The sequence below is a fragment of the Penicillium argentinense genome (genome assembly GCF_028826775.1).
Source record: "Penicillium argentinense strain IBT 30761 chromosome Unknown utg000005l_segment0_segment0, whole genome shotgun sequence".
NCBI classification, from domain to species: Eukaryota; Fungi; Ascomycota; class Eurotiomycetes; order Eurotiales; family Aspergillaceae; genus Penicillium; species Penicillium argentinense.
The window spans coordinates 2,132,978-2,160,247 of NW_026622664.1; the positions used below are offsets into that span (position 1 = coordinate 2,132,978).

Consider the following 27,270-nt stretch of genomic DNA (forward strand, 5'->3'; position numbering starts at 1 on the left):
ACGCAGGTGCTCGAGACCCAGTCGCAAGCTGGCGGCGACCTCAGCGCCTGCTCCATTATAGCCGGGAAATGGATTATTGTAGCATCTCAGACCCCTTATTTGACTCCATTCCGCTCGAGCACCTTCTCTCTCTCCATAACGCTATCGCCGAACCGCAGCAGGAACACTGTACGGCTGGGCCACATCTCCGTCGGCTGGTTATGCGCTGAAACCTTAGCCTCGAAGCCGCAACCATCACACACTCCCTCAATGATACCCGCAATAAAAGCGGCACAATTGAGCATGTTCATCTCGCGGGGCACACTGATATAGGTGTTGACCAAGGGGTCATTGTCGGTAATCATGTATTCGTTGGGGGTATCCGGCGATACGGAATGCTCGAGCGCATCGGCGGAGCGCTGGAAGAGTAGCCGCCACAGCGGGCCGTGGATGAGGTGAAGGAGAGGGAGGATTCGGAGAGGACGGTTTGGCGGAGACGAGGAAGTAGACGAACTGGAGAGGGCGGATGATGAGGTTGAGGTAGAGCGGTAGAAGAGAAGGTCCAGGAGACGAAGACCAAGAGGGTACCCTTGTTCGTTTAGTCTGGTCATTCGTTAATTTCCTGTCTGTGGTGTATGGTGCATGGCAACAACTCGTGTTGAACCGGCGATCTTGCGCGGGCACAGATCCCAGGCAGGCGTGTACTAGAAAAACTCACCGTTTCTCCAGGTCTTGAATGCCCGTTACCCTCCGCTGGGCATATGTGACCATCTCCGCGAATAGATACGCGAAGCTTGCCCGGCTGAGCTCCGCATTGCGACTGCGGTTGAGGTGTCGGTCGTAGATGGTCTTGCGATTCGAAGGCACTCGGAGGCCAGACGTCGGCTGTGGGGATGGTGATGGCTGCGGAGTCTGTGGCTTGTCGCTTGAGGCGGACTGAGGGGCGCCAGTGTTGCTGTTGCTGATGGACAGCATGGAGACGTGCCTGGGCGGAGCAGCCATGGCGGGCGGAGGGGCGGACGAAGGAGAGATGATTTGTTTCGGAGGAATTGAAGTGGTGCGTCTGGAACGGAAGGGTTGGCAGCAACGGTCTGATCAGGACTGGGGGTTCATGGTATCGTGCTCGACTGTTGACGGAGCAGGGGTCGACTGTCGAGGCGGATGCAATCTACGGTGGAGCACAACGGCCTCGGATGCAGCCAGCAAGCAGATGGCCCAGCACTGGGAATTTGGACTAGGCAGCTTTTCAAGCAGCTTCATACTTTACGTAATTACGGTTTACAGATGATCAGATAGCTTTCAGCAATTGTTCTTCATTGACTCTAGAATATGGAGACGACATGACATGCCCTCACGCAATCCTACGCAATACTCTCAGCGAAGACAAAATTTCCTCGCCCCAGAGCAGAACATCGAGACCAGCAAGCGACAGTGACAGGGACAGTCCCGGGTATTTCTTAATGTAAAATAGCGCGATGTGTTCACGGGTGTGCGAGAGATAATTCTGTCCTGAAGAACCAGCAATGTTAGCAAAGTTCAGCAACCAATATGGTAGATAAAAAATCCATAAATGACCAGCACATTCAATCAGACATCCAAGGAAGATATTGCGCACAGTGCCGTCTTTGATGGGTTCAAGCGACGACTAGCGTGGAAACTGCGAATGTAGGAAAAAATTTTCATCATAGAAGGGCCGAAGCCCGGCTGGTACATGTGGTGCAAAAGCGAAAGAACAAAAATAAAAAATCGAAACATACCTTGTTAGTGGGTGAGAAGGCGAGGCGGTCGTGTTGTTTTGCTCCTTACTCCTGACAATTGGAGAGCTGCATCAAGCTCTGAATCTTTGGGTGAAGGAGATGTGGAAAGGAAAAAAAAAATTTCGGGGCGCGGCCCGGGTTTTTATAGCCGCCGCAGCTGCCCCGGAAACCAAAATCAAAACCAGGAGGACCCAGTGGGAAGCTTCTAGAGGCATATCCACTCGGAAAATTCGGAAAGCTTGCTCAACGCGGCGTAAAAACATAGAACAATGACCTAGCTATCTCTATTCGATTCTAAAAGAAAGTTAATGAAATCTCTAGGAAGTTGTTCACGGGTATGGCACTGAGCCAATCGGACTAGGCCGAGCTAGAAAATCTCTCTACGCGTGCACTCCATGCGTGCCAAACAAAAGTTGTGTTCCCTTAGAAAATACCTGCCCATATGTACACCCAGTCTTGGCCATCCAGTTGCCGCTGCAGCCCAAAAGAAAGCGGACATTGAACTCGATATGCCAGAAAAAAAAATCGCAGATCATGAAAGTGGGTCTGCTACTTGAAGCTCTTCTGCTTCTGGCGCGAATTCCAGTTCAGAGTTTTGGAGATGCTATGCACCCAGTCTTCGCCTCGTCGTCCTTGAGGCAGGACATTAGCGAACGGGTACCTGGACGCCGATACTGTAACGTAGTCGCCAGGAAGCAATTCAACCCTGAAATGTGTTATTAGCTGACCGTTGTCGAAGACACCAGCTGGTATATGCGAAGAGCTCACCTCTCTCGGCCGTCGAAACTCGCCCAAGAACTCGTTCGCGCGTCGTAGGGTACGCCCATTCGGAGCACAATCGTGTCGGGCAGGATAATGGGTCGGAAGGATAAAGTGTGAGCGCAAATGGCTGTAACGAGAATAACCGGGTTTTCAGGATGTGACAGAGAACCACCGGCTGCAAGATTGTACGCTGTCGAGCCCGTCGGAGTCGCAATGCAGATTCCATCGGCGAGAAGAGTGGTGAAATGCTCGTCGTCACCGAACAGTTCAATTTGAGACATGGCTAGTCGATGTGGTTAGTTACGCATCAAAGCTGACAAAAGCAGATGGGGAGACATACTCGGGTTTGGCCCACGGTCAAGTACCACATCGTTCAGGATCTCATACACGCGATCAGGCGTGTGGGTTAATGTGTCTTCGCCTTCTTCGCCGATCAACTCTTCCACCAAATCCCGGTTTGTCAGGGATCTAGAGTGCGGGTCTTTCAGTCGCGCTTTGCTTCTCATGATCGTACACTCAAACCGGAGCCGAAGGCTGACGACAACGCCATCACGGAAGGCATTTTCGAGGATGTGTTGATGATCGGCGAAGTCGAAGTTCGTCAAGAATCCCAGCGAGCCCAGTGAGAAGGACAGAACCGGGGGTACAATGCGCTGGAACAACCAGCTTGTGTAGAGAACCGTACCATCGCCACCCAGTGTGACCACAAAATCAAACAAATGTGGCTGTTCTTGTGCCAGCTTCGGATCCCAGAATTTGAGTCGTTCCTTGGCCGACGGGTTCTCCTGCAGCAGCTGCAAGGTCCCAAAGTCCGGGTGTGTCTCCATCCGTCGCTCAACATAGACATTGTACAGAGAATCGCGGTCGCTGGACAGGAGCCAGCGGGTAACATTTCGCGTGAGGCTGACAAGAGATTCGTCGTGAGCCTTACTTACCACGAAGACATTCTTGACCGTAAGCTTCAGCTTGATGCTACCAAGCTTCTTAGAGAGCTTGCGGACGTTCCAGGCCATGTCGGATAGCTGGCGTTTTGTCAAGTGACGGGATTGTATGATCGTAGGGACTGGCTTCATGGACTGGCCTTCACCATCAACCATATCCACGAGATGGTCATCGTCAAGGGCGGTGGTATCGACTGTCGGCTCCTCTTCATTGAGCGTACGAATCACATCCTGTGCCTCTTCGGCCTGTGCATCTTCGGCATCCTTGGGAGGTGCTGCCCATTCTCCTGCAATCAGAGAGTGCACATAGCAAGCCGTCGTTTTATCATGTTGGTCGAAATGGCGGCGAATCCGGGGTTTCTCCATCGTCACGAGAGAGGATTTGCGGCGGTGGCTTGAGTCGGGATAGAAGACAACCTGCAGCGAAAGGGAAGTTTAAGATACGATCTGTAGACAAACTACTCAGAATTCTCTCTTTCAAATCACATACCTCCAGGTGGTTCTGATTCTCGATGTCACTGGCACCCCCGTGGCTCTAAGATGCATCGGTCAGCTTGTCTGCAGCAACCCCGCGCGTCCAGGACATACCTCGTCCACGGCGGCCGAGGACGCCTTCCAATCAGGATCCATTGCGCATGAGGTATAGCCTGTTCCTCAGGTTGATCAAGATTTCATTGTGGATTGTGGGTAACGGCGATAGAAACTTGCTGGTGAAGTGGTGGGATGCAAGCGGCGTGGTTGAAGGGGAAAGTGGGTATGACGTCGGTCCGTCCATCCCTCGCGACTCCCGCCGGGCGACGCATTTTTCCAGCTGCGTAATCGACTACTTGTCGCACTCACTGGGCGTATTCTTTGTTTATGGAAAAGAGTCTCCAGCATTGGAAATTCGATAGTTCTAGTGAGGCCCGAGTACTCGGTCTTGGCTGCTGGGGCTTTTTACCTCGGATAAGGTTGTTTTCGGTGCGAGACGAAGATCCCCCGGAATGAATAGATCTCGCGGTCTAGAACGTTACACTTGGATTGCTTCGCTACAACTACTACATAGCGTTCTTCATCTCTCTCAGGGCAGACATCACATCTACCGGCTTGGTCTTGCCTGTGGCCTTTTGGATTTCAGGGTCCTGCATTTCGGATTAGCATTGTTGCTCTGGATGGAAAGTTTTTGAGGACTTACATGAACGCGCATGAATACGTTGTGAAGCTATATCAATCATCGGTCAGTTTCATCGTCCACGGTGATTGACAGAAAGGCTGTTGAGAATCACGTACCTTTTCATCACCAATGGTGAACCTGCCCTGCGTCTGCTTGTTGTTCTCGGCAAACTCCTGGAGCTTCAGGATGGGCTCAGTCTGGGACACCTTGACGCAGAACTTGACGTTTGCCTTGGTGTATTCGTGACCAGGCTATAGGGAATTAGCAAAAGCATCCCACGGCGATGGCATATCCCAACTCACATAAACCTTGGTGTCATTGGGGAGAGCTGCCAATGTCTCGTTCAACGCCTTGTGCATCTCCTCGGCATTTCCTTCAAAGAAACGACCGCAGCCTATTGAAGTCAGTTTCGGGACTAGCAGGTCGAAACAATGAAAACCTACCCCCGATAAACAGAGTGTCACCAGTGAAAACAACACGCTGGTCTCCGTCCTGCATGAAATAGCAGATGCTATCTTGAGTATGACACGGCGTGTGCAGAGCCTTGACCGAGATTCGATCGCCAATCTTGAACTCCTCGCCGTGCGCAGGGGTCTGGGTCACTGACTGGCAGTTCTTGCCGCCGATAACAGAGAGTTTGCCGAATTGGCTCAGCTAGAAGGTGTTAGTGAATAAATCAGGCCGTTAAATTCTGGTAAAGTCAACATACCATGTCATCGTTACCTCCGGCATGATCCCAATGGCTAGAAAGATCAGTCAGCGGTCTGTTGGGACATTACTAGAAAGGACAAAAGTAGCCATAACATACTGGTGGGTGTTGACGATAGCCGTCAGATTGATCTTCCCAGACTCAATCTGCGACTTCAGCTCTGGGGCAACCCTGGTAATTCACAAAGCCACGTTAGTAGGTAGCTTACGCGCAGCTGCCATCAACCACAGAAGGACTCACTCAGGCGGATTAGCCGGGTCGATAATAACAGAATGTTTAGTAGGCTCATCGGTCACGAGGTAGGCATAGTTATTGCCTTTCCCCGTCCCTAAAATAAGAGATAAAGTGAGCAAGACACATCCCAGCAATCAGGCCATGTACTTGCTGAACCGGCGGGAGCATCGACGTACACATAGGAATCGACTGGACATGCATGTTTCTGGCAGATGAATAGCGAAAAGGTCGAGAAACGAAAAACCGCGTTGCTCTTGCAAAACTCATTACCAACGATGGCAGATGCGGGGAGGGGGGGAAGCCGGACCTTTGATATCGCGCTCGCTTTGAGCTAAACGCCGGATTACATAGCAACGTCATGCGGATTAACTGTTCTACCGACGTCAGGCCGAGGTCCTTAGTAATGGCACGCAGTATGATTGGTCGAGTTTTAACTTGATGAGACTGAACACTCGCAGTGAGGGATATCAATGCAATTCTTTTTTGTCGTTGCTGCCAGCAGCAATTTATACGGTTTCTATACATTACATACAGCTTATTTGGTCGGAGCAACCCCCAAAGGCCGACTGTCCCATCTCTCAACTGGCCCCCATCCATGTGCACGGAGCTTTTCCATTTTACCAGGCGAGGCATCTTTAGAGCCTTTCAGTAAAGCTCTCTTCTTGGAAGAGCCATTCTGCGCACTAGGTGCCACGGAGACGACATCACCCTTCTTTCGTAGCTCATTGCTTAGCGCCTTGGTCCAGTTATTAGAGTTCTGATCACAAGCACATAGGACGTAGCTGCGCGGAAAGAATGGCTGGTATGTTTTCCATGTCGACGTTGTTGACAAGTGACTGAGCCACAAAGAGAGAGCTTCTGCCGAGGCATCCCTGGGAGAGTCATTTTCGGGGCGGAAGGCCAATCTGTCCACCAGCTCTTCGGTCAAGTAGGTCAAGAACGAAGGGCTGTTCTCGGTCATTTTGAGCAGGACAGGGTCATACTTGTCGAACGTCTCTTTCAACGAGTCTCCAAGCCTATCGATGTTGTTAGCATTTACTTCTCTGTGGAATATAATCCCAAGTGCAAATATTTACGGATACTCACTTCCGGTCAGAATCAATCAAATTGGATTCATCCAAAAGCAGAGCAGGAAGTAATTTCAACCCTTCACTCGAAGCATGACAGATTGAGACAAGCTGAATAGCAACAGACTCCCCTTGATCCCGTTTCCTCTTCTTCGGCGCCGGTTCCGACCACTTCGCGAATTTGCGCAGGGTATCGCGCACAGCCGACCCGATAGCGGCAGTGTCATCATATTCGATAGCAGGGGCATCGCCCAATTCCTCAATACCGGCCCAGTAGTTGTCCCAAAGCCACTCAAGGGACCGCTGCGATGCTTTCCGCAGCACAACTAGTGACGGTGGCTCACGGTGAGTTGCCTCGTGACGCAGCTCGACGAATGAGGCGGGAAGGCCTAGGTCCACGGCACGCTGGAACATGGTCTTGCGCTGGCCATGGATCTTGGAGTCTACAAGGCCCGTCACGAATCTGAGAGGTCATTAGTCAAGTCCGAGCATGGAATGCTGGTCATTTGGAGAGACGAATTTCATACCGACAAAAGGCTGCCGAGTAGGTTGCCCGAATCGAGAAAATCGAATTCTGCTGCGCATCGTCGTGAAGAATCGCATCCGTCAACAGCGCCGTCGCCTCCACATGATGCGGGACATTTCCACGCAGTTTCCATGCCTCAACCTTTGTCGAAGTTAGCTCGACTAGAAATTAAGATGTATGGACGAGAGTACATACCGTGGCGCAAGCGTGAGAGCGCAGATCCGGGCCCTCGTAGGAAGGCAATGGATAAAACTCGTTCCGCACGTCAAGTAATTGCGATTTATCCTTCCATGCTGTGAAGATTACCTTGGCCATTTTTGCGAGCAGGTCAATCAAGTGATTTAATTTGCACCGGATTCTGGCGTGGGCAATAGATGGGCTTGCGGTCGTCATTTTCCGCAAAGAAATATTTTCGGCGGATGGTTGTTCCTTCTGGAATGTTTTGCCGAGGCTGGCCACACCGGCCTCACTAGCAATCAGCACAACCTCCCATATACGACGGCATGGGACTGAGGCATGTTCTATTTCCGAGTCGATTAGAAAAGAAAGCTATTTAACTGCTTTGACGTACACTGCTAGCTCTTAATTCAGAATGACATCCATCCTCTTTTTCTTCAGATCTTTAAATAACTAATCAGGAAGCGTCCATAAATTGGAGCAAATCTGCAGAATCATCATGCTCATCATACAAAGCTACTGACAGACCTGGCTTTTTTATAAAAAGACCACTCCAATTTTTCAGGAAAGAATCTAGCGTACTCCCAATCAATGATAGCACGGATTTTCAACGTTCAAGGATCGACAATGATATTATGCAGGGGAAGATCTTTGTGGCAGAAGACACATTTACCCTCTTCATCTTTGGACATTTCCGTGGCCATTAATCTCTGTCCGAGGGCCTCATTACTCGATATGGCGGGAGCACTATCCCTGAGGGGCCACCAATAGTATCTGATTTGATCCCACGGAGAGTAGCGATGTTTTGCTCAACTTCAGTGCGAACGACGCTTTTCTCGTCTTCCGATAACACCTTCAAAACCACGCCGCCGATATCTGTGATTAACATGAACGAGTCGTCGACCTTGAAAGCCCCGTATAAAATTGGAACGGGGATGTTGCTAATGCGTCGAATGAAGCGCAGCGCCGCGGCCTCGTTTTGGAGCCGTTCTTTCCCTAATTGGGAAATGTGCTTGGTGCCTCGCATGGTGGTGATATATTCGCTTGGCCGAAGGTTTCGCTTGATGAAGAAATTACCGCAATGGTACTAGGCTCTTTCGGCGGTTGTCGCAGTTGACGTAGCAAGCGATTCGCCCCCTAGTGATCTTCAAGGCTTCTAGGTGCGCTAGGATTGAGAGTCTCCTCGCTATGGCAGTTCTCCGCCATGATGGAAACTCGCACTTCGATCGAAACTTTACACAGTGTTGATCGGATCCCAATCGAACAAGCCTGCTCTGGGGAAGCAAGCGGAGCGCGGCCCTGTAGTCATTGGGAATTCACGAACCCAGGTTAGCATATTGCATCCTAATTTCCACCCTTCAGCCTCACCCCTTTCTTTTTCTCCCAAGTCTTAGCCCCTTACCCACTATGACCCCGACTTGGTATAACCGATCCATCCCTCAAGAATGCATCCCATTTCCTCACACCTCCTTGCGCGGCTTCTGTGGGGTACGATGCAACCGCATTCCCATGCAGTTCCAACTTGATATCCTTGCAGAAGACGGAGTTTGTCTGCAACAGGGATAAGGTTGCATCCTGGGCTGTTCATGCAGGCTCTGCGGCTGCGGGTCTCGTTGCTGATGTTGGGAGGTGTGCAGGTGACATTGGGACCGAACTAGGTTCATTCATGTTTGCGGTGGGTTGGCGGGGCGAGGATTTCTATCCCGTATTTGTGTCTATTACGATTACGATGCAGTGTACGCGATGCGTGTCTGCTGACCGATCGGCAGAATTGTCTGCTCTGGTTAGAGACACCGGATGCTATCATCAGCAGCTGAAGGGGATGGCAGCCGACCTTAGCTTCTACTGTGAGACCTGCTGAGAGTCCGCTAGTGGAAGAGTGTGGGGTGTACTGCGCGGTGGATAGGACCTCGGTGTAGCTGTGGCGCATGGTTTGATAGAGCCAGTTTGAATGAATGTGCTGATGGGGTTAATTTTTAAATTTTTCTTTTTTTTTTTTTTTTTTCTTTTCGAACTCTCGATCTCCTCCAGGTCTACCTGTGGGCAGCATCATTGAGGATGTAAGATATCGCCTTGTCTTGACGAGGATGCGGGAATGACAAGCAAACAGAAAGCACATAGTTAGGAAATGGTCCCTAAAACCTGTTATGGAAAGCATGACTGTGGACTGCTCGCCTGGCCATTTCAAGCTGGGCAGATTTTGCCGAGGTTAAGGCGAGCCGTGGCCAATCAACCGTCGGATGCTCAGCCTCACCACTGTAGATTGTAAAAGCGAACAACTGCATAGCATCAGAATAATGTGTAGTAGTGGTTGTAATGCATTGTTTCATGGTACGTTAAAAAATAGGTGAGATAATTTATCTTGTTGCAGACACTGGCATTTTGCCAGGTCTCGATATCAGCGCGGTTAAGCCGCGCCTTCAAAAAGCTATGGGAAGTAGTTCGTTCCCTGGGTATCCATCCATGTATGCCACAACTCCAGCAATAAATATAGCAAACAAACAATAAACTCCTCGCTATGCCGCTGTCGTACCAAACAATTAAAGAAATGCACAATAGGAAAGAAGATTCAAGTGATTGTCTTCAGATCCAGCCGTACCCGTAGCTCATGCACGACTGGTTCAAATTGGCGAAAGGCTGCGCCGCATTCATCATCATCGACTGCTGATCGAGATCATCGTGGTCGAGGAAGAAGGATTTGTGGAGCAGGTTCAGGCCCGATTTGGACGGTTGCTTCGGGATCGTCATCTGCGGTTGCGCATGTGGTTGGGTCATGGTCGCAAGCTGCTCGGGCGCGGTTTGCTGGGGGACCGATTGCAGGTCGTTCTCCTCTTCCGCATCCTGAACACTCTCGTCCTTCTCGTCGTCTGAGGGTGAAAAGGTTTCCTCCAGCTTCAGGCCCTTGCCGAGGGTTCCTTGCTGTATTTGAGCGAGAGATCCGTCGGGTTGATTGTACAGGCCCATGCCGACCAGTTCCTCCTCGACTTTTCCGTCTTTCTTCGGTTGCGTCGTGGCCGACACATCGTCGAACTGTTGAATTGGCAAGAAATCCGGGGTTGAAGGTCCGCTCAATTCGCCGGGTGAAGGGACACTGGCGTAGCTGGGGCACGTCGTCTCCGCAGGCGGAATGTTGGCCATGGACAGCATATCCAACGACCAGCCATCGGAGGTGGTCTGCGTGATGTTCGTATAATCACCGTTGCTTGCGGCCACGTCCCACGTCATCGGGTCGACCTGCGAGCCGGGCATCGAAAGAGCGGGCGTCGGTTGCGACATGGGCATGGCCTCGTGAATGGGATCCGAATACACCGGCAGGTAGCCCGGGGAATAGGCAGGGCCCGCCGACATGGGAAACGACACCATGCTGTCGGTGCCGTAGACCGAGAGGGCATTCATTTGCTCCGGGACGCCGGCCATGCTGGGGTACATTTCCGAAGCGAGGTCGGGGGTGTAGGACGGGTTGGAAAGTCCACGGGCCCGGCCAGAGGATGGATGCCAACTGATCGGACGTGAGTTCGGGGTCGCGGAGGCGAGAAGGACGGCCTCCAGAGACGATTGATACTGGTTGGGCATTCCGTGCATGGCACTCTGGGCGACCGTCGTGCGTCGTCGACCGACAGAGGAGGGACTGTTCCCCGCACTACGGGGCTTCATGACTCGAGTGTGTCGCGGACGCGGGAAGGCGTTGATCCATTCTTGCATGCTGGTGGGCTGGTTATAACCATTTTGCGGAAGCCATTGGGAGCCTGTCGCAGAGGCTGGTTGTTGGTAGCAGTAATGGGCCATAAAAGAGAAGTGACTGCGGAGGTTGTTAATGGAGTTCGTAGAACGTGAATGGTGTTTGGCTTTGGGGGATGGACGAACATAAAAAAGTAAGCCGGTCGAGCAGGGCAGTAATGTCAAAATGGAGTAGATGCAGGGAGATGAGGTGGCAGTTGCAGGGCCAAAGTTCCTGGGAAGGAACGGCCAGGAGCTGATGTATACTTGTAACCAGGCACGCTTCAGTAGTCTACTGGAGTAGGAGGAGGCACCTGGTATTATAGGAATCCAGGGCGATCTCCCACCCGCCCCAGCTCCACGATCCCACCGCACATGCTGAGATGACACGACGTTGACACTAACGAAACGAGCCTAGTGCCAGAACCAAATAAAGGGCCGGACCCATGATGAATCAGAGTTCCACCGTTTCGGCCAGGGGACCCAGCGAGGGGGAATCTTCCGTGCCAGTGCCTCACATAGTGCTACTGCATACAGTACATACATACTACATACATAGTGTTACTGGTACGAAGGCTGCCGTGGGGAACCCTCCACTCGACCCTCTCACACGGGCCCAGCAAGTCTGGGGCGACGGTTTTTACTTTTTTTTTTTACTTTTCTTTTCTGTCTGGTCTCTTACTGGTTTTGAATTTAATTTAGATTTTTTCCTTTCCATTCTAAATCTCAGGAACTCCAGTCCTTAACCGCCCATGGAATGCTGCTTGGCCCACGATCCGTCCCGATCGGCAGCCAGCACTTCCCTCCTCAGCCGCCGGCCACTGATTTTTCGTCCGTTTCACTATGATCTGCCTGAATGTACATACCGCCGTGGTCGTACTCGTCTTTGTCGTGATGGTGCTCCATGCTCCATGCTTATGCTCGGAACCACGTCCCCTCCCCTCCCTGGACGGTCTGCGCCGTCGCTCCGTTACGCAAGGGTGACAATGTGATGGGGCTCCACGATCGACTCGCACATCCTTGTGTCCTGCCCAGATATGCCACCATGGACAAGGGATGGAGTGGAGTCCCCCTCCGGGACTAGTGTCGACAAGAACATGACTCCGTCATGTCTCGATGGTCGTTCCCGGAGCCTTTCCCAAGTCTTACTAGCCTCAACTCCCTCGCCCTGAGGACAAAGTATGGTTCCGTGACCACGACTAGTGGCTTGTCTGCGCCCTTGTCACTCTCGAAACTCGAGCACCGGTCTCGCAATGGCGGCGCCGTGGTTGGCCGTGGCAGGATTGGAGTGCGCCAATCATGCCGTCTCTATGCTTACCAGTAGTAGGACTCGTCGCCTGCGTTTCTCCGCTGCATGCGCCGTCTTCCATCCGGAGTACAGGATACATGATGCAGGAGGCGCATCATCGCCACCGCGATCTGCTGTGATTTTCTTTTCTTCCGATCCATCCCACCTCCGCAGGACGTGGCCAATGAGGCGGCGGGAACTATGCTCCGTCGGGGGCTTCATTGATCAAATACTTAATACTTGACAGTAGTGTCCAATAAGTAAGTGTTTGATGGACAGGTTGGATATCGTCACCTGAGCTGCATGGAGTCGACCTGCATTACCCGAGGAGGGCGTTGTACGGGCTGGTGGACCTGTTTCATTGCGGGAGTCGTACCGCCAGCGTTCGTGTTCAACCTGGGCGGGAAGCTCGGCAATTCTGATGAACGTGGAGCGGTTGCGAATTTTTCATGATTGCTCTCAGTAGAGTTCGCCCAACCTTTCCAAGACAACCGTCGAGTCCAGTGCGACCGATGGATAACCTACAGTCGGTACAGGGGCCTGTCGGATGGATTCGAATGTGATTCATCCGCTGCACCTACCTTACACCTTGCCCTACACCCTACACTCCCACATGTATACATTATTCATTACTCCGGCACTCTTGTCCATCAAATCACTGGATAGTTCGCATGGCCGAATCCAGTTTCCAGCTGCAGTCACTGGGGACTACTAACGTGGCACTAGGTCGGGATCGATAGATATGGCCCGCGTGGTCTGTGAGCAGATTTAAGAAACTAGTGGCCTAAAAAAACAAAAAAGGCTCAAACGGGACACGTACAGATGGGGCGGTCGCCCGATGCGGAAACGGGCGGTAGAGCCACCATTCACAACGTGGCCGGGCGGATCTGATCGTGCTTAGCGCTGAACTGCCAAACCAGCCCTGCTCGGGCCAGAACAGGTTTGCTCTTTCTGTATCCTTGAAACTAGATCAGTGTATGAGTTTAGTCTGCCGCTTAGTGCGTCGATGGTGAGTCAGTCCTCTCCTAACCATCGAGGATAGTACCCCCAAGGTATACTACCTTAGGCTATACTCCATCTCCAAGGTAGGTAGGTATACGATCACGGAAATGTGATGCAAACGATGTCATGGGGCCGGGATGCGGCGCTCAGGGGACCAATGCAAAATGCAAAACACCGCAAGCGATCCAAGCCCGCCTCGGAACGCATTTGCAGGACTCCACTTCTGCACTGCAGGGGCCACATTGGCAAAGTGAAAAATTGGAGACGCCATTTCCAGAAGCTCAGGGGCCCGGCGGTTCCCTTTGAGGTGGGCCCTGACACCATCCGACTTGCCGATCTCTGGAGTACACCGCAGTGGCCATTCTGTACTACTGTTCCAATTGCCAGGACTGGGTGTCCTGTCGAATGCCGAGGCCAAGAAGTTTCTTGAGAGGTGGGTTTACCAAGGCCTCTGGATACCGTGTCTGTATAGTGCGCTTCCTGCGGTGGGTTTCGGGGTACTTGTTCGAGGTTGTACCTTGGGGTATGGATCTCAGCACATTGCCATTCCAAGTTTCCAGGTGTTACATGCAAGCGCTCATCTTTTAGTCCATTTAGTCTTGTTACCTGAGGGTCGACTCGACACTATCACTCGATGACTCCCTAAGGTACCTAAGGGAGTCACTGCATAGATCCAGGTGATAGTCTCGCAGGTGACGGTCACTCTCCGAGACCCGATGTCAGATCGGGGCGGGATCAGCTCTTTTGTCGCGAGCCTCTTTTTTCCTCACCTCCCCACTCCTCGACGCGTGGGTAAGTTCCTGGCTTCATTCCACTTTCACGGGCGGAGCCGATCCAGCCTTCCTTCGTCTTCCAGACCTTCCATCGTGCCCCTCTGATGCCCCATTGATGGCTCCCCCTGGCCTCTGACTGGCCCATCCACCCTCCTTCCCCTCCCCCTCGTCTCCCCTCCCTCCCCTTTCCAGCGTAGTCGAGTCCTTCCTTTCGCCAGTGGCCGTATGCCAGTGGGACCGGGAACAGCTGCGGACTAAGATCAATTTGGCTTGCTTTAGTGGCATGTCATCAGCCTTTTTACGGTGTAGCACCGGCCCTCCGGGGGCCCAGGGGCCCTCCCCTGCCTATACGCCAGCTGAGAGCTCCGGTGCTCCACGATGATATAAAAGAAAATCTCCCAAGGAGGTCCGAGAGAGGGGGTTGGAAGGAGCTACATTTTTGCCCCCTCCCCTCTCTCGTCCGTCGAATGCCCCTAGACCCGGTCGCTTGGATTGGCCCCTCTCCTGGCGCGCCCGGATGACTCGACGATCGTCCACTCCGTTCCCTACTGACAGGACTAGCAGGGTAGCGAATAGACAGAATGTTGCCTCCTGAGTTGTTGGGAGAGGGGCCGATGGGGACCCATTATCCTCCGAGTGCCCGGTACGGTACTTACAGTACTACTGTAGTCAACAGTCAACCGCGTCCCGGTCCCAACGGCATGCAGCTGGCCCGTTGTCTCGATGTGATGTGCACAGGTTGGCTGAAACCGCTCTGCCGTTCCCCGGTACCCTAGAATATCCTAGGATAGGCTGCAACGCAGTGCTTCAGAATCGAACCATTTGCCCGGGGTCGGCCAATGACCACCCTTGGGCCCTTTAGACAGCGGTCGTCCTCGATCTGCCTGTGTCCAGACCCCTCGATTTCGGTGACAGGGCGCATCGCGAGGGTCTAAGACCAGCCTCCTCCCCGGTGCATCAGGTGTACACACACTAGTACCCTCAGCATGCACAATCAGATGCACCACGGTTTTGTCATGTGTGCCAGGGCGTCTACCCGTCCGGCCAGGGAAATGCCTTCAGGGAGGCCCTGACGCCTGAGGCGAGACGCCACACATGGCCCAGGTGCCGGTGGGGCGAAGGACGATCGACATTTTGGGATCGGAGCCTAAGTACTTGCGGTCGTCAAGGTCAGACATGCGTGGCGGAGGGAAGCGGTCAAGCAAAGGTTCATTCTGCTAGTCTGCGCTAGTATAGTACTGTGCCCTACCGTAGGGTAGTAAAGAGAAGAACGTGACGGGGCCTAGGGTGGCCTCAGTCTACAACAAACGTGCTATTACTAGTACATACTGTATTCACAGTAGGTGGGCGAAGTTCTAAGAGTAATTGATCAATACGGACCTACATTGGAGGGTACCATGTATTGAAGTGTATGTTGATGCTGAGCGAACCCCCGGGTTTAGGCGTGGCCCATGCACGGTATGCTTATCCTGCTCCAATTTTCAGTCTCCGGGCCTACCAGCATCCTACCAGCATCCGACCAGCTCCCTCCACCTCCGCCTGCAGGGGCCGATCCTGCTTCGCCCTGCTCTTTCGTGACACTCAGACATGCCTCATCTCCGTCCTCTCCACCGGGGCCTCTGACCGTGCCTCGCGACGATCCATCCCAGCTGAGCGTCTGCAGTGAGATGGCACACACATGCCCAGCCGGCGCCGATTATCGATGCGGGTGATCCTCACTGTGCCCGTTGCCCCTACACGACGGAACAATGTCCCTCCTGCAGATAGTGGCCAACGGAGGGGGGAAGGCATCTCTAGCGCCGGGCCTGGGGGCCATGCTGACCAGACGATGCTCGAGTCAGCGGCCGAACGGCCAGGATCCGTCACCATTCGATCCTCTGCCATTGCTTCTATTCTTACGCTTCGTGGGTGCCTGTCGTTCGTACTTGCTGACGACTGCATGCGCCCCTATCCGGAGGCAGTGTCTACAGCAGTCTGAGTCCCACCGGGGAACCGTGTACGTATGCTCGTGAGCTCCGGTCGTGGCCCTCTCATCTCCCGTCTGATGGCCACTGCACTTGCGAGCTACATCTCCTGAGTATCAGTGTATACTTCGTGATCTCCCCCACCGTCCACTTCGACCAGATAGACTAGTCATCATGTCTGTCACGGCCGAGAGAGGATCATCATCTGCAGCCCATTTAAGTGGAAACACCCTCCCGAGTCCTCCAACCCTCGACTCCACCAGCCCGCCCATCCCTTCCCAACGCGCACCGCACACCACTGCCCAAGGCGAAAGGTGAAGGGTCCCTCGTGCCAGTTTTCCGCGATATGCATCGCAACCCTGGTCGGACGGCTAGTGCGCGCGCTGGTGCAGAGGTTAGGGTGCCACAAAAGCCACCACTGGATCGCCTTATTGAACAGGGTCCCGCGAATGGAGACACTTCCTCCACTCGCTGCGCCCGGAATCGCTGAGTTTTCTAGTGACAATAATTCCCAAAAGATACTTACCGACGGTGAGGACGCCCGCTCGTAAATGGTCTTCATTGAAGATCGAGTGGAGTCCGGAGCGTCCCATCTCATCTCGTCGCTAACTTTTCAGCCCGTGCGGCACCGCGCGTTTCGGCTTTGCGCGAACGAAGAAGCTGCGGATCCATTTTTGCTCTGTTAGCTTTGCGAATGCGAGATTGGGCTGCAGCGGTGAGCCTGGTGATTTGTTGCTGCTGCTCTGCCGGCCGATCGCTGAGTCATGTGCTCTCCACCGTTGGGCTCGTTCTTCCGACTTCTCCGTGGGCCTAGGAGGTACTATAGAGTTGGCCCTTCGGGCTCTGAAAACGGCGGAGAAAGTCTGTATAAACGCGGGAGGGTATGGACTCCAGTAAGTAGAGTGGCAAAAATGGTTGAACTCGTATTGGTATTGCTCATCTGGTGGGACAGTTTGGGGTACTGAAGTATACGTACAGGATTCGGTACAAGCCACAATGACATATCATTGCTGACACCGGTAGTGGTTGGAACGAGGTACAAGGCAAACGTGGCCATCAATTGTGATTGCTCCCAGTTCCAACCCAGCAGAAACATTTACGTCGTGGAGCTGTACAGTTCCAATAATGCGACCAGCAAGGATGTAAGATCTGACACGTACAATCGGCGTGTTGTAATGCGGTAAAGGCTATCATATTCATGGCTAGAGATCTGTGCGGTGTTTGCCTCCCTCTCTCCGCTGCCCTCGGCAGATGAAACTCGGCAATGATCTCGATTTGCTTCTGTGCGAGTCCGACGTGCGATCATCCCAGCAAAGCTCTTGTCGGGCACCGATCAACTGTAGTACAACGTCCTCGATAACGCACCCAATCGATAAATGATAGATGATAAATCAGGGTTTTTCCTTTTGTCGAGTCGACTGCGACTTTGACTCGATATCCCTTACGTGGTCGAGTTTGGGCTTTGGTCTGATCGTGATGCCGGTGTCGGAATGCGCCTTGCAGATGACTCTCATCAAAGCCAGGCAGCGAAGAAGCGTGCGGCATCATCCGATAAATCATTGGACCGGGATAGAATTGAGCACAGGTGGAGTTGTAGTATTGATCTGTGATCTTGAGAGGTAGGTTGTATTTCTGGCAAGGTTCTGTTGGTAGTACCTAGAATGTGCTTGGGGAGAGGTGCCTAGGTAGCGGCTTAGGCGGGCCAACGGGCCACGCAGAAATACCACACGAGATGCCACCTGTCGCTGGTACGTTATAAACAGGACAATCATGACAATTGTATGGCCATCTGATCCAAAGGCCATTTGAAAAGCTGTGTAATATCTAGAACTCGTATACAATCCAGAGCCTATCTAACCTGCGGTCATTGTGACGTCAAAACTATCATGATGGGCCACCACGAGATTCAACCCGCAAACTCCTAGACTTCATATGTTCGACATCAATCGAGATCTGCGCAAAATTATAATAGTCACTCTGCAACTATTTTATACTCGTCTCGAATCGAATCCTCTGCTTTAACATTCCCGCCCAGCAAGAAACTCAGATATATATCGAGAGATAAACATGTCAGCCTGTGCACGAAACTCCAGGCCCGAACTCAGCGGCATCCCAGGCGACCCTCAAACAACAAAGAGCAAAGTGCTCGAGACTGGCGCATCCATGGTCCAAAACTTCACGCCCGTCAAGCAAATTTGTGCCCATCTAAATGCATTTCACGTCTACGCCAACGATCCGACCAGATGCGTCGAAGCAAACCACTACTGCGCACATCTTACAGAGGGTATGTACAATAGCCGATAAGAGACTGATTTGATAGAGGTTGTTTCTATTGTGGAAAAGAACCCGCTGACAAAGGGCTGTGATCTCCGGATATAGACGTCCGCCAATGCCTAATCTACGACTCACCAGAAACCAACGCCCGTCTCATTGGCGTTGAATACATGGTCACACCGCGCATCTTCAGGACCCTACCCACCGAAGAACGCAAGCTTTGGCACACGCACGAATATGAAGTGAAGAGCGGAATGCTCATTATGCCGGCGCCAGTCGGAGCGGCAGCCCCGGCCTGGGACGTGGCCGAGACGGCTGAGATGGAGGATATTGTGCCGCTGTACGGTAAGACGTATCATATGTGGCAGGTTGATCGGGGAGATGTTGTGCCTATGGGACCGCCGCAGTTGATGGGGAGTTTCACGTCGCCTGAGAGCGTGGAGAGGGCGAAGGAGGGAGGCTTAGATGCGCTGGTGAAGGAGAGGGATGAGCGGTTTGGTGCGAATTATCGGGAGAAGGCGAGGAAGAGGGAGGGGATTGCTACTGTTAAGAAGGATCCAGGTATGTTGTTCCTAATATTTGACAGTGAAGGCCGCGCTTGCAAGAGTTCATGTTGCTGAGAAGAAATTTAGATGCCGATTCGATGTGCAAGGGCTCTAAAGAGAAAGATCAATAGGTATTCAAAATGTCAAAAGTGTAAGGTTGAGTAGCGTCTCTACGGCAGAAATTGGATGGATGCTTCAGAAAATGTCATATGAATTCTTGTATAACTGCAAGTTTCTAGGAGGGTGTCTCCCCACTGCACAAGCCTTGAAAGACCCAGTCCCATAATCAAATGGGGTCAAATCCAAGACAGATAGGGGGATGGCCTGTGATATACACGGACCGGTCGTATTAATCTTGCTTCATTGTCCACACTTGCGCGTCCTGGTGCTGAATTTCGGCGACGACAAGCTCTAGCATTTGTAGAAGCGATATATTCCAACGGCAATGAGACGAGAGAATAGTAAGGCCCAATTCAATTGGGTTCTGTGTGCTGTGGCATCTCGATTTGATTGAAATTCTGCTTCCGAGGAACTAACAGCTGCTCAATTCGGCGCTCACATATGAATGAGGCAACAAATTGAGTAGCAGAAGTTGCTCGAAAGGAGAATAGCATGGTAATCACCATCGACAAATGCATCATTCCCTCTAGAATCGAGGGGCGCTCTGTGCTTTTCACACAGGTGTCGGAGAAGAAGAAGAACGCTGGGCAGAATCGATCCGATTTTTAAGCACCGAGTCACGTGGCCGATGCGGTCTCTCCGCGATGGCCGATAAGTTGATAGCATGAGCTCCGCAGCTGGAATCCAGTGAAAATTCAAGGCCTGTTCGCCTCTCCTCCTAATGGAGTCATTCCTGAGGACCGCACTGAGACTCCAGCCGGGCAAAGTCGCCCGCTTCCTCGTCAATGGCGCCGGCATCTTCTGCGCTTCCACATTGATCTGGGAGCACCTGGTGACGATCCAATCCAGCGAAGGACCATCGATGTATCCGACCTTCAACCCGCGAGGCGATTGGCTTTTGATTTCGCGACTGCATAGCAATGGGAAGGGAATCCAGGTTGGCGATGTTGTCCGGTTCAATCACCCGACTTTTCTGGGTGTTCATGGCGCAAAGAGGGTGATTGGTATGCCCGGGGACTTTGTTTGTCGCGATCAGCCGTACAGTACTGAGGTTGGGAAACAACCAGATATGATTCAGGTATTTTTGTCTTTTCTAGGTTCTTATTCATCTCAGCAATTTACTAACACCCTGCCGAAATAGGTCCCTGAAGGCCATGCATTCCTTGTCGGCGATAACCTCCCCTGGTCGCGAGATTCGAGAAACTTTGGACCCGTACCGCTGGGTTTGATCAATGGCAAAATTGTCGCACGAGTCTGGCCACCGTCAAAGATGGAATGGGTCAAGAATACTATGCAGCCGGCGCAACTAGACGATCAGATCTGAGGTGGACAAGATACCCCCAGCCGGGCATGGTTTGATGAGCATCTATCTACTTGGAGTTTGGTGTATTCCAAAAGGAAATGGTCTGCTGTGCATATTCATACATATTCAATTGTACAATACAAATCTATACTCAAAGTACGCCTGGACAGGAGATATACTAAACACTGGAGAAGGATCACCTGAACGAGGCAGGGTTTCTGCGCTTGTAAGGAAGAGGCTCGACCTTCTTGCGGCGCAGCTCCACATCCGCTCCGTTGAAGCCTATCTGCTTCATGACCTCCAGGGTGGTCTCGTCCCACTTGGTACGGAACAGGTGGGCACCAATGGCCTTGAGATGATAACGTGCCTGGATGGTGCGGAGGAGTGTATTTTCCCGGTCAGCCTCCTTGGCCTTCACGGCGGCAAAGTCGAGAGGCTGAGAATCCTTCTGCTCCATGATGAGAATGGAGAGACGGTGGTAAGGACTACCCTTCTGGGCAACGGGCGGCAACCAGGGAAGAACAACCTGGGACTCAGCGGAGAGCTGAGAGAGGTCAACCTTGGTGTTGACGGCCGAGATGGGCACGTTGACAGCGAGGTAGTGGGTCTTATAGTCGAAGCTGTCGGTTTCCACGTTGGGAACATCGGAGTCGACGACGGCAATAGTCACAAGCTTCTCTCCGCGCTCGAACATCTGCACATCCAGCTTCGGGGCGGTCGTACTGGCATTGGCGAGAACGTAGTCACCGGGCTGGACCTGTCGTTTGCCGAAGTACAGCTTAGTGTCGACGGTGGGATCACAATGAGGCAGGACATCGGGAACGACCTTCATCTGTGTAATGCGCTGCACGAGAATCTTGCGGCGGTATTCCCGCCATTTCCGGTCAGCCAGGAAGCGGTAAATGGGCTTGCTCATGTCGCCTATCAAGTCGCAGAGCAGGTTAGCATTGTCCCATCTCAGCACATTGAGGCAAAATGAACATACCTTGACCATCTTCGAATTTACGCTTAACAAGCGGGTCATTAATATCGGCATGGATCTTAAGCTGCTCCAAGTGCAGTTGCATGGCTCCCAAACGAGACTTTCGTGACTGCTCGCCCCCGGCCTCTTCGGTTGAGAGAGCCTCGACCCGCGCAATTCTCTGTCTCATCTTCTCAATCTCCTCCAGCTTCTCTGCCCGGTCGGCGAGGAGGAGGTTTCGCGCTTCTTGAAAGCATTGGTAGGGCAGCTGCTCAAAGGGAATGTTGGGGGAGCCCTGCAGCGCGGCACGGCGACGGCGAGAACCAATGGGGGTGGTACCCTGTCGCATCAATCGTCTCTCCAGTCGGGGGCTCGTAACAAGCGACGGATCGGGGTTCTTATGGAAAGGTTGGGTCTGTTCGGATTGAGCCTCTGCGACGCCGGCTGTCGACTGGAAGCCACGTGCCTGGACCTGGAGGCCCGTCAGGCTTCTAGCGTAAGAGCTGCGAAGGCATTGGAGCAGCGGCTTGGATGCCCGCTCGCAATGAGCCATTTTGTGAGAGTCCCGCGGGTGGGTTGTGGGGATTGGGAGGGCAATGAGTTGGCGATGTTGTTGTCCTCGGGGGAACTTTTTCTGCTCGAAGCCAAGACTTTTGCTGGCGCCCACCGCCCTCCCCGGAAATCAACTTTTGCTCCTCCCATCCAAAAACTTAAGGCAGCACATCATCAAACCACATAGCCCAATCCCTGTCGTGATCTTCACAATGCCTGGCAGTGAGGCTTTTCGGGCCTTGAGGCTGCTTTCGCGCACCTCAGGCGGACTTCTGTCGGGGTCGGAGGGTGTCACGGTTCGTCCACATTTTTGCCCGCGCGATTGTGATCGCCTGATTGCATGACATGACTGACTATAACTGATATAGCGACGATGCCTTACGCGTTCAATGGTCACTGAGGCTCAGGCCCAGGCTTCCTCCACATCCAATCCCTCGACATCCGCGCCCGTCGCGCCATGGGACCGTCCCGTCCAAGTCATGACATACGCCTTCCCTTCTATGGAGCCTGCTCGTCTCGTCGAATACTCCCAGAAACAATTACAGATGCCTCTCCGGAAAGACATCCTCCACCGTGCAGTCGTCTACGAGGGTGACATGTCCCGACAAGGAACGGCCAGTACCAAGTGGAGGGGAGAGGTTCACGGTAGTCACCGCAAGCTCATGCCGCAGAAGGGCTCTGGCCGCGCTCGTGTGGGCAACAAGCAGTCACCAATTCGAGTGGGTGGAGGTGTTGCTCACGGTCCCCATCCTCGCGACTTCTCGACCGAACTGCCCGCCAAGATCTACGACCAAGCCTGGCGCATTGCCCTCAGCTACCGCTACGCCCGCGGAGAGTTGATCGTTTTGGACAACGAAATTGCCCTCCCTAAGAACTCAACACCGTTCCTCATGGAGCGTATTCTCAAGGACCACGGCTGGAGCACCAAGAAGGGCCGGTCGACTCTGATCACGGCGGATTTCGACGAGAACTTGTTTGACACGATGGAGAAGCTCAAGCAATACGCAACCATTAAGGACTGCAGCGAGGTGGATGTGAAGAACCTGCTGGAGACGGAGAGACTCGTCATTGAGAGGACGGCGCTGAATCGGTTCTTCAAGTGGCACTCGCGTGATTTGACGAGTAAGCCGGCGAAGGCACGATACCTGTGATTGTCTTGATTGGAGCGGACGTTTGCATTTATTTCTCTTTCTTCGTCTTTGTATTCTGGCCCATATGTACAAATAGAATATGATCTACCTGGGTTACTTACCCTAGGTACTATACTACCTACCACTTTTCTGATGGAACGTCTGGCTCGAATGAGAGCTGTCGAATTGTGTTTGCCAGCCATTGGTGTGCGCATTTGAAATGGGCGCAATTCTAGCTGAAAACCCCCTAAGTTCTCATGCTCGGTAATAAATGCTATAGCACGCAGCATAGCAATGAGCGGCTAGTTGCGGACGTGGACGGTCGCAGTTGCAGTCGCGGCGCAGGCGGAGAAGTGGCCCTCGGACCGGAGAAAATCCCGTCCAAAAAACTCCCGAGGTCGACGGTAAAGCGGAGAACATCTGATTGCCTTTTGTAAACCAACCTCCCTCCGTTCTCTCTTCGTCATCAGTCTTCATGCTGCTTCGACACTCCTTCTCACGATTACCCTCGCCGCCGAGCTGGATCTCGCGGTTCCCTTCGCCAGCCATGCCTCTGCGCGCCAAGGTGACCAACCCTGCCTTTCGGGCGACAGCTTCGGTAAGACCCTTCGCAGAACCCCGAGATACCGAGTGGAATGCTGATCGTATTGTTGGAAGATATCCACATCCCCTGATATCCCCAAGGAACTCCCCGGTGACGAGCCCGACGATGTTCTGTTCAACTCTATTTACGGTCTCCGCAGCGTCGAGCTCAACCGTCCCAAGAAGCTTAACTCTCTCAATGGCTCTATGGCCCGCAAAATCTTCCCTCGCCTGAAGGTTCGTTCATGCTCGGCATGCATATTCAATTGGATGCGTATGCTAATGTATTGGGGGTTATAGGAGTGGGAAAAGTCTCAGATCGCAAACATTATCCTCATTTCGGGCGCCGGACCCAAGGCGCTCTGCGCAGGAGGCGATGTCGCCGCTCTTGCGCTTCAGAATGAGCAGGGACCGGAGGGACAACAAGCGTCGACAGATTTCTTTGGTCTCGAATTCCGCCTCGATCACACGATTGCTACATACTCGAAGCCCGTCATCTCTTTCATGGACGGAATCACCATGGGCGGCGGTGTCGGTCTCAGCATGCACGCCCCCTTCCGAATTGCTACCGAGCGTACCGTTTTTGCTATGCCCGAGACAACCATTGGCTACTTCCCCGACGTGGGTGGCTCGTTCTTCCTGCCGCGACTGGATGGTGAAACGGGCACCTACCTGGCCCTGACCTCTGAGCGCCTGAACGGTGTCCAGGCTCTGTATGCCGGAATTGCGACACACTACCTGCACTCCAGCGTCCTGAGCAATGTTACCCAGCGTCTTTCCGAGCTCGTCTTCCCTGACCACGTTGGTCTCCCCGAGCGACTGCACACCGTGAACAAGACCATGGCCGAATTCTCTCTCGGTCTTCCCTCTTTGCAGGAGGAGCCCATCCTTCTGGCCGGCGAGCTCCGCAAGGCCATTGACCGTTGCTTCCAGTTCAACAGCGTGGAGGAGATCTTCACCGCGCTAGAGAACGAGACTGAGCAGAAGGAGTGGGCCCAGAAGACCCTGAAGACCCTCTCTAGCCGCTCTCCGACTTCTCTGAAGGTTACTCTGCGCCAGATGCGTCTGGGCAAGAAATGGAGTATCTCCGAGACCTTCCAGCGTGAGTACCAGGTTGCCGCAAACTTCATGCGCCACCCCGACTTCGTGGAGGGCGTGAAGGCCCGCCTGATGTCCAAGCCCCCTCGCCAGGCTGAGTGGCAGCCCGCCACTCTGGGAGAGGTGTCGAACGAGGCCGTCGAGGCCTTCTTCTCCATTCCCGAAGACCAGGCCCGCCTGCACCTAGAGAGTGGAAACGACTACAGGAGTTACCCTCACGAGCAGCTTGCTCTGCCCTCCGAGCGCGAGATTGAGAAGTTCGTCCGCAACCACGGCACCTCCGTTCCCCAGGTTGTCAACGAGTTCGACCAGCGATGGAACCAGAAGGAGGGTGTGCGCGAGAAGGTGCTTGAGGTGCTGAGCCGCCGTTCGAAGAGGACTGAGAAGGGCATTGAGTGGGTGTAAAGAGCGAGAGTTTATATCTAACAGCATGTAATTTATGCCGATGGCGAATAGCTTGGATGCCATCCGTATGTATTAGGATTTACCCCGGTTTTTGGTCTACATTTGGAGTATTTGCATAGATATTACAATCCACTGCGTATTACTCGCTCACTTTATTTTAGAGTGATGTTAGGGTGGCTCCCAAGGTACTCGGTCATGACTTGCACACAAGATGATATTATCAGCCCACCGGGCATTACTGGACCGCGCCCCATCGTCACCCGACATTTTCCATCTAACCTTACCTTAGCCTTCCATCTTTAAAACTCGGCACATTCCACGATTCCAAGAAAACCAGTATGATTGAGAGTCGCACAACTGAACATTCCACATAATGGCAGCAGAACGACGATCTTCAACGGCCTGGCGGGTATCATCAAACGACGATGATTCGGACCTGCGCGCTGAATTACTCCCCACCTCCACTTCATCCGAGGATGTTCTATCCCCGCCACTACCCACTGGTCCCAAGCCGGAAGCACGCACGGTACTGATGCGACTCTATGTGTCGCATACTCTTTCGGCATGGAATTCTCGCATGTTCGAGTTCGGAGCAGTCCTCTTCCTAGCCGCGATCTTTCCAGGAACATTGCTCTATGCCTCCATCTATGCTCTGGTCAGAGCCTTTTCGGCCGTTGCTCTTTCACCTTGGATGGGTGAGAAAGTCGACAAGTCAGACCGGTTAGTTGCATTGAGGCATTCGATCGGTGAGTGACCCACTGGTAGATTTTGGCGGCTTGAGTTGGCTGCTCCTCAATTGTAACAGCGCTAATTCCATCTTCCACAGTTTGGCAACGAGTCCCCGTTGCGGCATCATGCTTGAGTTTCGTGGCACTATCGAAGTTTTCTGACTCTCAGCTCCTTTCTTCATCTTTGTTTGTCCTGGTTGGCTTATTAGCTTGTCTTGAAAAGCTGGCGGCCTCTGCAAATACGGTGGCCGTCGAGCGCGATTGGGTATGTCGAGGCGATCTATGTTGAATTCAATATTTTAACCTGGGGTCTTACTGATACTCTGCTATGGACAGGCTATTGTCATATCCGAAAGCATCAATGTTCCCCGACAAGGTAATACAGCAATGCATTCTCTTCGCGGTTTCGAGTCAATTAACATTGGCATCATGCAGACTTAAATGCCTCGATGCGCCGCATCGATCTTTTCTGCAAACTCATTGCCCCTGTGTTCATCTCCCTGGTGGACAGCTTCTCGACGCGAGTCGCTATCTGGACCGTCCTGGGACTGAACATGGCATCCGTACTGGTCGAGTACGTGGCCATCGCACAGGTGTACCGGTCAGTTCCCGAGCTGAAAAAGCATGCTGCTACTACGACCCTTGCCACGAGTCCGAATAATGCTGCTACACAAATCCCAGGTCGGCCATGCCAGGGTATCGTGAGCTACTTGCGCGAAACGTTAGCCCCCTGGCAGGATTTTGTAACCAACCGAGTTTTCATAGCCTCGTTCGCACTGAGCCTGATCTACCTCACAGTTCTGTCTTTTGGAGCTACTATGGTCACTTACCTACTCCATAGCGGATTCGACTCACTGGAGGTCAGTTGCATGCGTATCGGCTCTGTGGCTGCCGAGCTTGCGGGAACCTGGATCGCACCTCTCATCATGAACCGGATTGGTCCCATCCGCTCTGGGTTGTGGTTCCTGAACTGGCAATTCTGCTGTGTGGCTGGCGCAGCGGCGGCATATGTTCCATGGGACTCGAATTCGCGGTTAGTTGCGGGATGTCTTGTTATCGGGGTGGCTCTAAGTCGGATCGGACTCTGGGGCTTTGATCTGTCGGTGCAATTCCTCGTGCAGGAGGTGGGTTCTATAACCTGATTGTCTTGAGATGCCAAATGGTCATTTGCTAATTGCGTATAGAACGTCGAAGAGCATGCCAGAACCCGCTTCTCGGCTACTGAGACGGCACTGCAGAACATCTTTGAAATGCTCTCGTTTGCATCTACGATTGTCTTTTCTCGTCCCGAGCAATTTGAGTACCCGGTGATGATTAGCTCTGGGGCTGTTGCTGTTGCAGCGATCTGCTTTGCGACATACGTGCGCAAGGAGCGCGGGCATCTGCTGCACCGGTCGAAGTGCATGGGAGGAGACAAGGTGCTGTACCGGGCCGTCCCATCGCCCGCATAGATCTAAGTGGATAGAGCGGATACTATCAAAAGCACGTACATTCGGTTCTATCCTGATGTATAATAGTAATTC

General features: G+C 52.9%; 13 protein-coding genes across 13 annotated transcripts; 6 read left to right on the plus strand and 7 right to left on the minus strand.

Annotated features, from left to right (window-relative positions):
• Positions 1–95: 95 nt before the first annotated feature.
• N7532_005585 (trafficking protein particle complex subunit 5) lies at positions 96–981 on the minus strand (the record flags this gene model as incomplete). Its single annotated transcript, XM_056618079.1, has 2 exons — positions 96–582; positions 698–981. The coding sequence occupies 2 exons, from the start codon at positions 979–981 to the stop codon at positions 96–98; spliced, it is 771 nt and encodes a 256-aa protein (XP_056474238.1).
• A 1,304-nt stretch (positions 982–2,285) lies between these two features.
• N7532_005586 (putative NAD+ kinase) lies at positions 2,286–4,069 on the minus strand (the record flags this gene model as incomplete). Its single annotated transcript, XM_056618080.1, has 5 exons — positions 2,286–2,442; positions 2,505–2,781; positions 2,839–3,856; positions 3,930–3,974; positions 4,028–4,069. 5 exons carry the CDS (start codon positions 4,067–4,069, stop codon positions 2,286–2,288), a joined length of 1,539 nt encoding a protein of 512 aa, XP_056474239.1.
• Positions 4,070–4,476: 407 nt separating this feature from the next.
• N7532_005587 (hydroxyacylglutathione hydrolase) lies at positions 4,477–5,736 on the minus strand (the record flags this gene model as incomplete). Its single annotated transcript, XM_056618081.1, has 9 exons — positions 4,477–4,560; positions 4,614–4,640; positions 4,709–4,843; positions 4,895–4,986; positions 5,036–5,246; positions 5,302–5,335; positions 5,401–5,472; positions 5,542–5,629; positions 5,712–5,736. 9 exons carry the CDS (start codon positions 5,734–5,736, stop codon positions 4,477–4,479), a joined length of 768 nt encoding a protein of 255 aa, XP_056474240.1.
• Positions 5,737–6,070: 334 nt separating this feature from the next.
• On the minus strand, positions 6,071–7,443 carry N7532_005588 (rRNA-processing protein LAS1; the record flags this gene model as incomplete). Its single annotated transcript, XM_056618082.1, has 4 exons — positions 6,071–6,551; positions 6,622–7,065; positions 7,130–7,269; positions 7,324–7,443. 4 exons carry the CDS (start codon positions 7,441–7,443, stop codon positions 6,071–6,073), a joined length of 1,185 nt encoding a protein of 394 aa, XP_056474241.1.
• Positions 7,444–8,008: 565 nt separating this feature from the next.
• Positions 8,009–8,332, minus strand: N7532_005589 (uncharacterized protein; the record flags this gene model as incomplete). The annotated part of the gene is made up of 1 exon (XM_056618083.1): positions 8,009–8,332. One exon carries the CDS (start codon positions 8,330–8,332, stop codon positions 8,009–8,011), a length of 324 nt encoding a protein of 107 aa, XP_056474242.1.
• Positions 8,333–9,888: 1,556 nt separating this feature from the next.
• Positions 9,889–11,007, minus strand: N7532_005590 (uncharacterized protein; the record flags this gene model as incomplete). The annotated part of the gene is made up of 1 exon (XM_056618084.1): positions 9,889–11,007. The coding sequence occupies one exon, from the start codon at positions 11,005–11,007 to the stop codon at positions 9,889–9,891; it is 1,119 nt and encodes a 372-aa protein (XP_056474243.1).
• A 1,123-nt stretch (positions 11,008–12,130) lies between these two features.
• N7532_005591 (uncharacterized protein) lies at positions 12,131–12,346 on the plus strand (the record flags this gene model as incomplete). Its single annotated transcript, XM_056618085.1, has 1 exon — positions 12,131–12,346. The coding sequence occupies one exon, from the start codon at positions 12,131–12,133 to the stop codon at positions 12,344–12,346; it is 216 nt and encodes a 71-aa protein (XP_056474244.1).
• Positions 12,347–18,116: 5,770 nt separating this feature from the next.
• Positions 18,117–18,999, plus strand: N7532_005592 (OBAP family protein; the record flags this gene model as incomplete). Its single annotated transcript, XM_056618086.1, has 3 exons — positions 18,117–18,333; positions 18,429–18,884; positions 18,956–18,999. The coding sequence occupies 3 exons, from the start codon at positions 18,117–18,119 to the stop codon at positions 18,997–18,999; spliced, it is 717 nt and encodes a 238-aa protein (XP_056474245.1).
• Positions 19,000–19,709: 710 nt separating this feature from the next.
• On the plus strand, positions 19,710–20,312 carry N7532_005593 (putative mitochondrial inner membrane protease subunit 1; the record flags this gene model as incomplete). The annotated part of the gene is made up of 2 exons (XM_056618087.1): positions 19,710–20,066; positions 20,130–20,312. The coding sequence occupies 2 exons, from the start codon at positions 19,710–19,712 to the stop codon at positions 20,310–20,312; spliced, it is 540 nt and encodes a 179-aa protein (XP_056474246.1).
• A 175-nt stretch (positions 20,313–20,487) lies between these two features.
• On the minus strand, positions 20,488–21,805 carry N7532_005594 (mitochondrial 54S ribosomal protein mL38; the record flags this gene model as incomplete). The annotated part of the gene is made up of 2 exons (XM_056618088.1): positions 20,488–21,212; positions 21,277–21,805. 2 exons carry the CDS (start codon positions 21,803–21,805, stop codon positions 20,488–20,490), a joined length of 1,254 nt encoding a protein of 417 aa, XP_056474247.1.
• Positions 21,806–22,016: 211 nt separating this feature from the next.
• N7532_005595 (mitochondrial 54S ribosomal protein uL4m) lies at positions 22,017–22,955 on the plus strand (the record flags this gene model as incomplete). Its single annotated transcript, XM_056618089.1, has 2 exons — positions 22,017–22,100; positions 22,173–22,955. The coding sequence occupies 2 exons, from the start codon at positions 22,017–22,019 to the stop codon at positions 22,953–22,955; spliced, it is 867 nt and encodes a 288-aa protein (XP_056474248.1).
• Positions 22,956–23,481: 526 nt separating this feature from the next.
• Positions 23,482–25,019, plus strand: N7532_005596 (mitochondrial 37S ribosomal protein mS47; the record flags this gene model as incomplete). The annotated part of the gene is made up of 3 exons (XM_056618090.1): positions 23,482–23,532; positions 23,592–23,753; positions 23,817–25,019. The coding sequence occupies 3 exons, from the start codon at positions 23,482–23,484 to the stop codon at positions 25,017–25,019; spliced, it is 1,416 nt and encodes a 471-aa protein (XP_056474249.1).
• A 1,177-nt stretch (positions 25,020–26,196) lies between these two features.
• Positions 26,197–27,198, plus strand: N7532_005597 (putative iron-regulated transporter; the record flags this gene model as incomplete). Its single annotated transcript, XM_056618091.1, has 2 exons — positions 26,197–26,871; positions 26,932–27,198. The coding sequence occupies 2 exons, from the start codon at positions 26,197–26,199 to the stop codon at positions 27,196–27,198; spliced, it is 942 nt and encodes a 313-aa protein (XP_056474250.1).
• Positions 27,199–27,270: the final 72 nt, after the last annotated feature.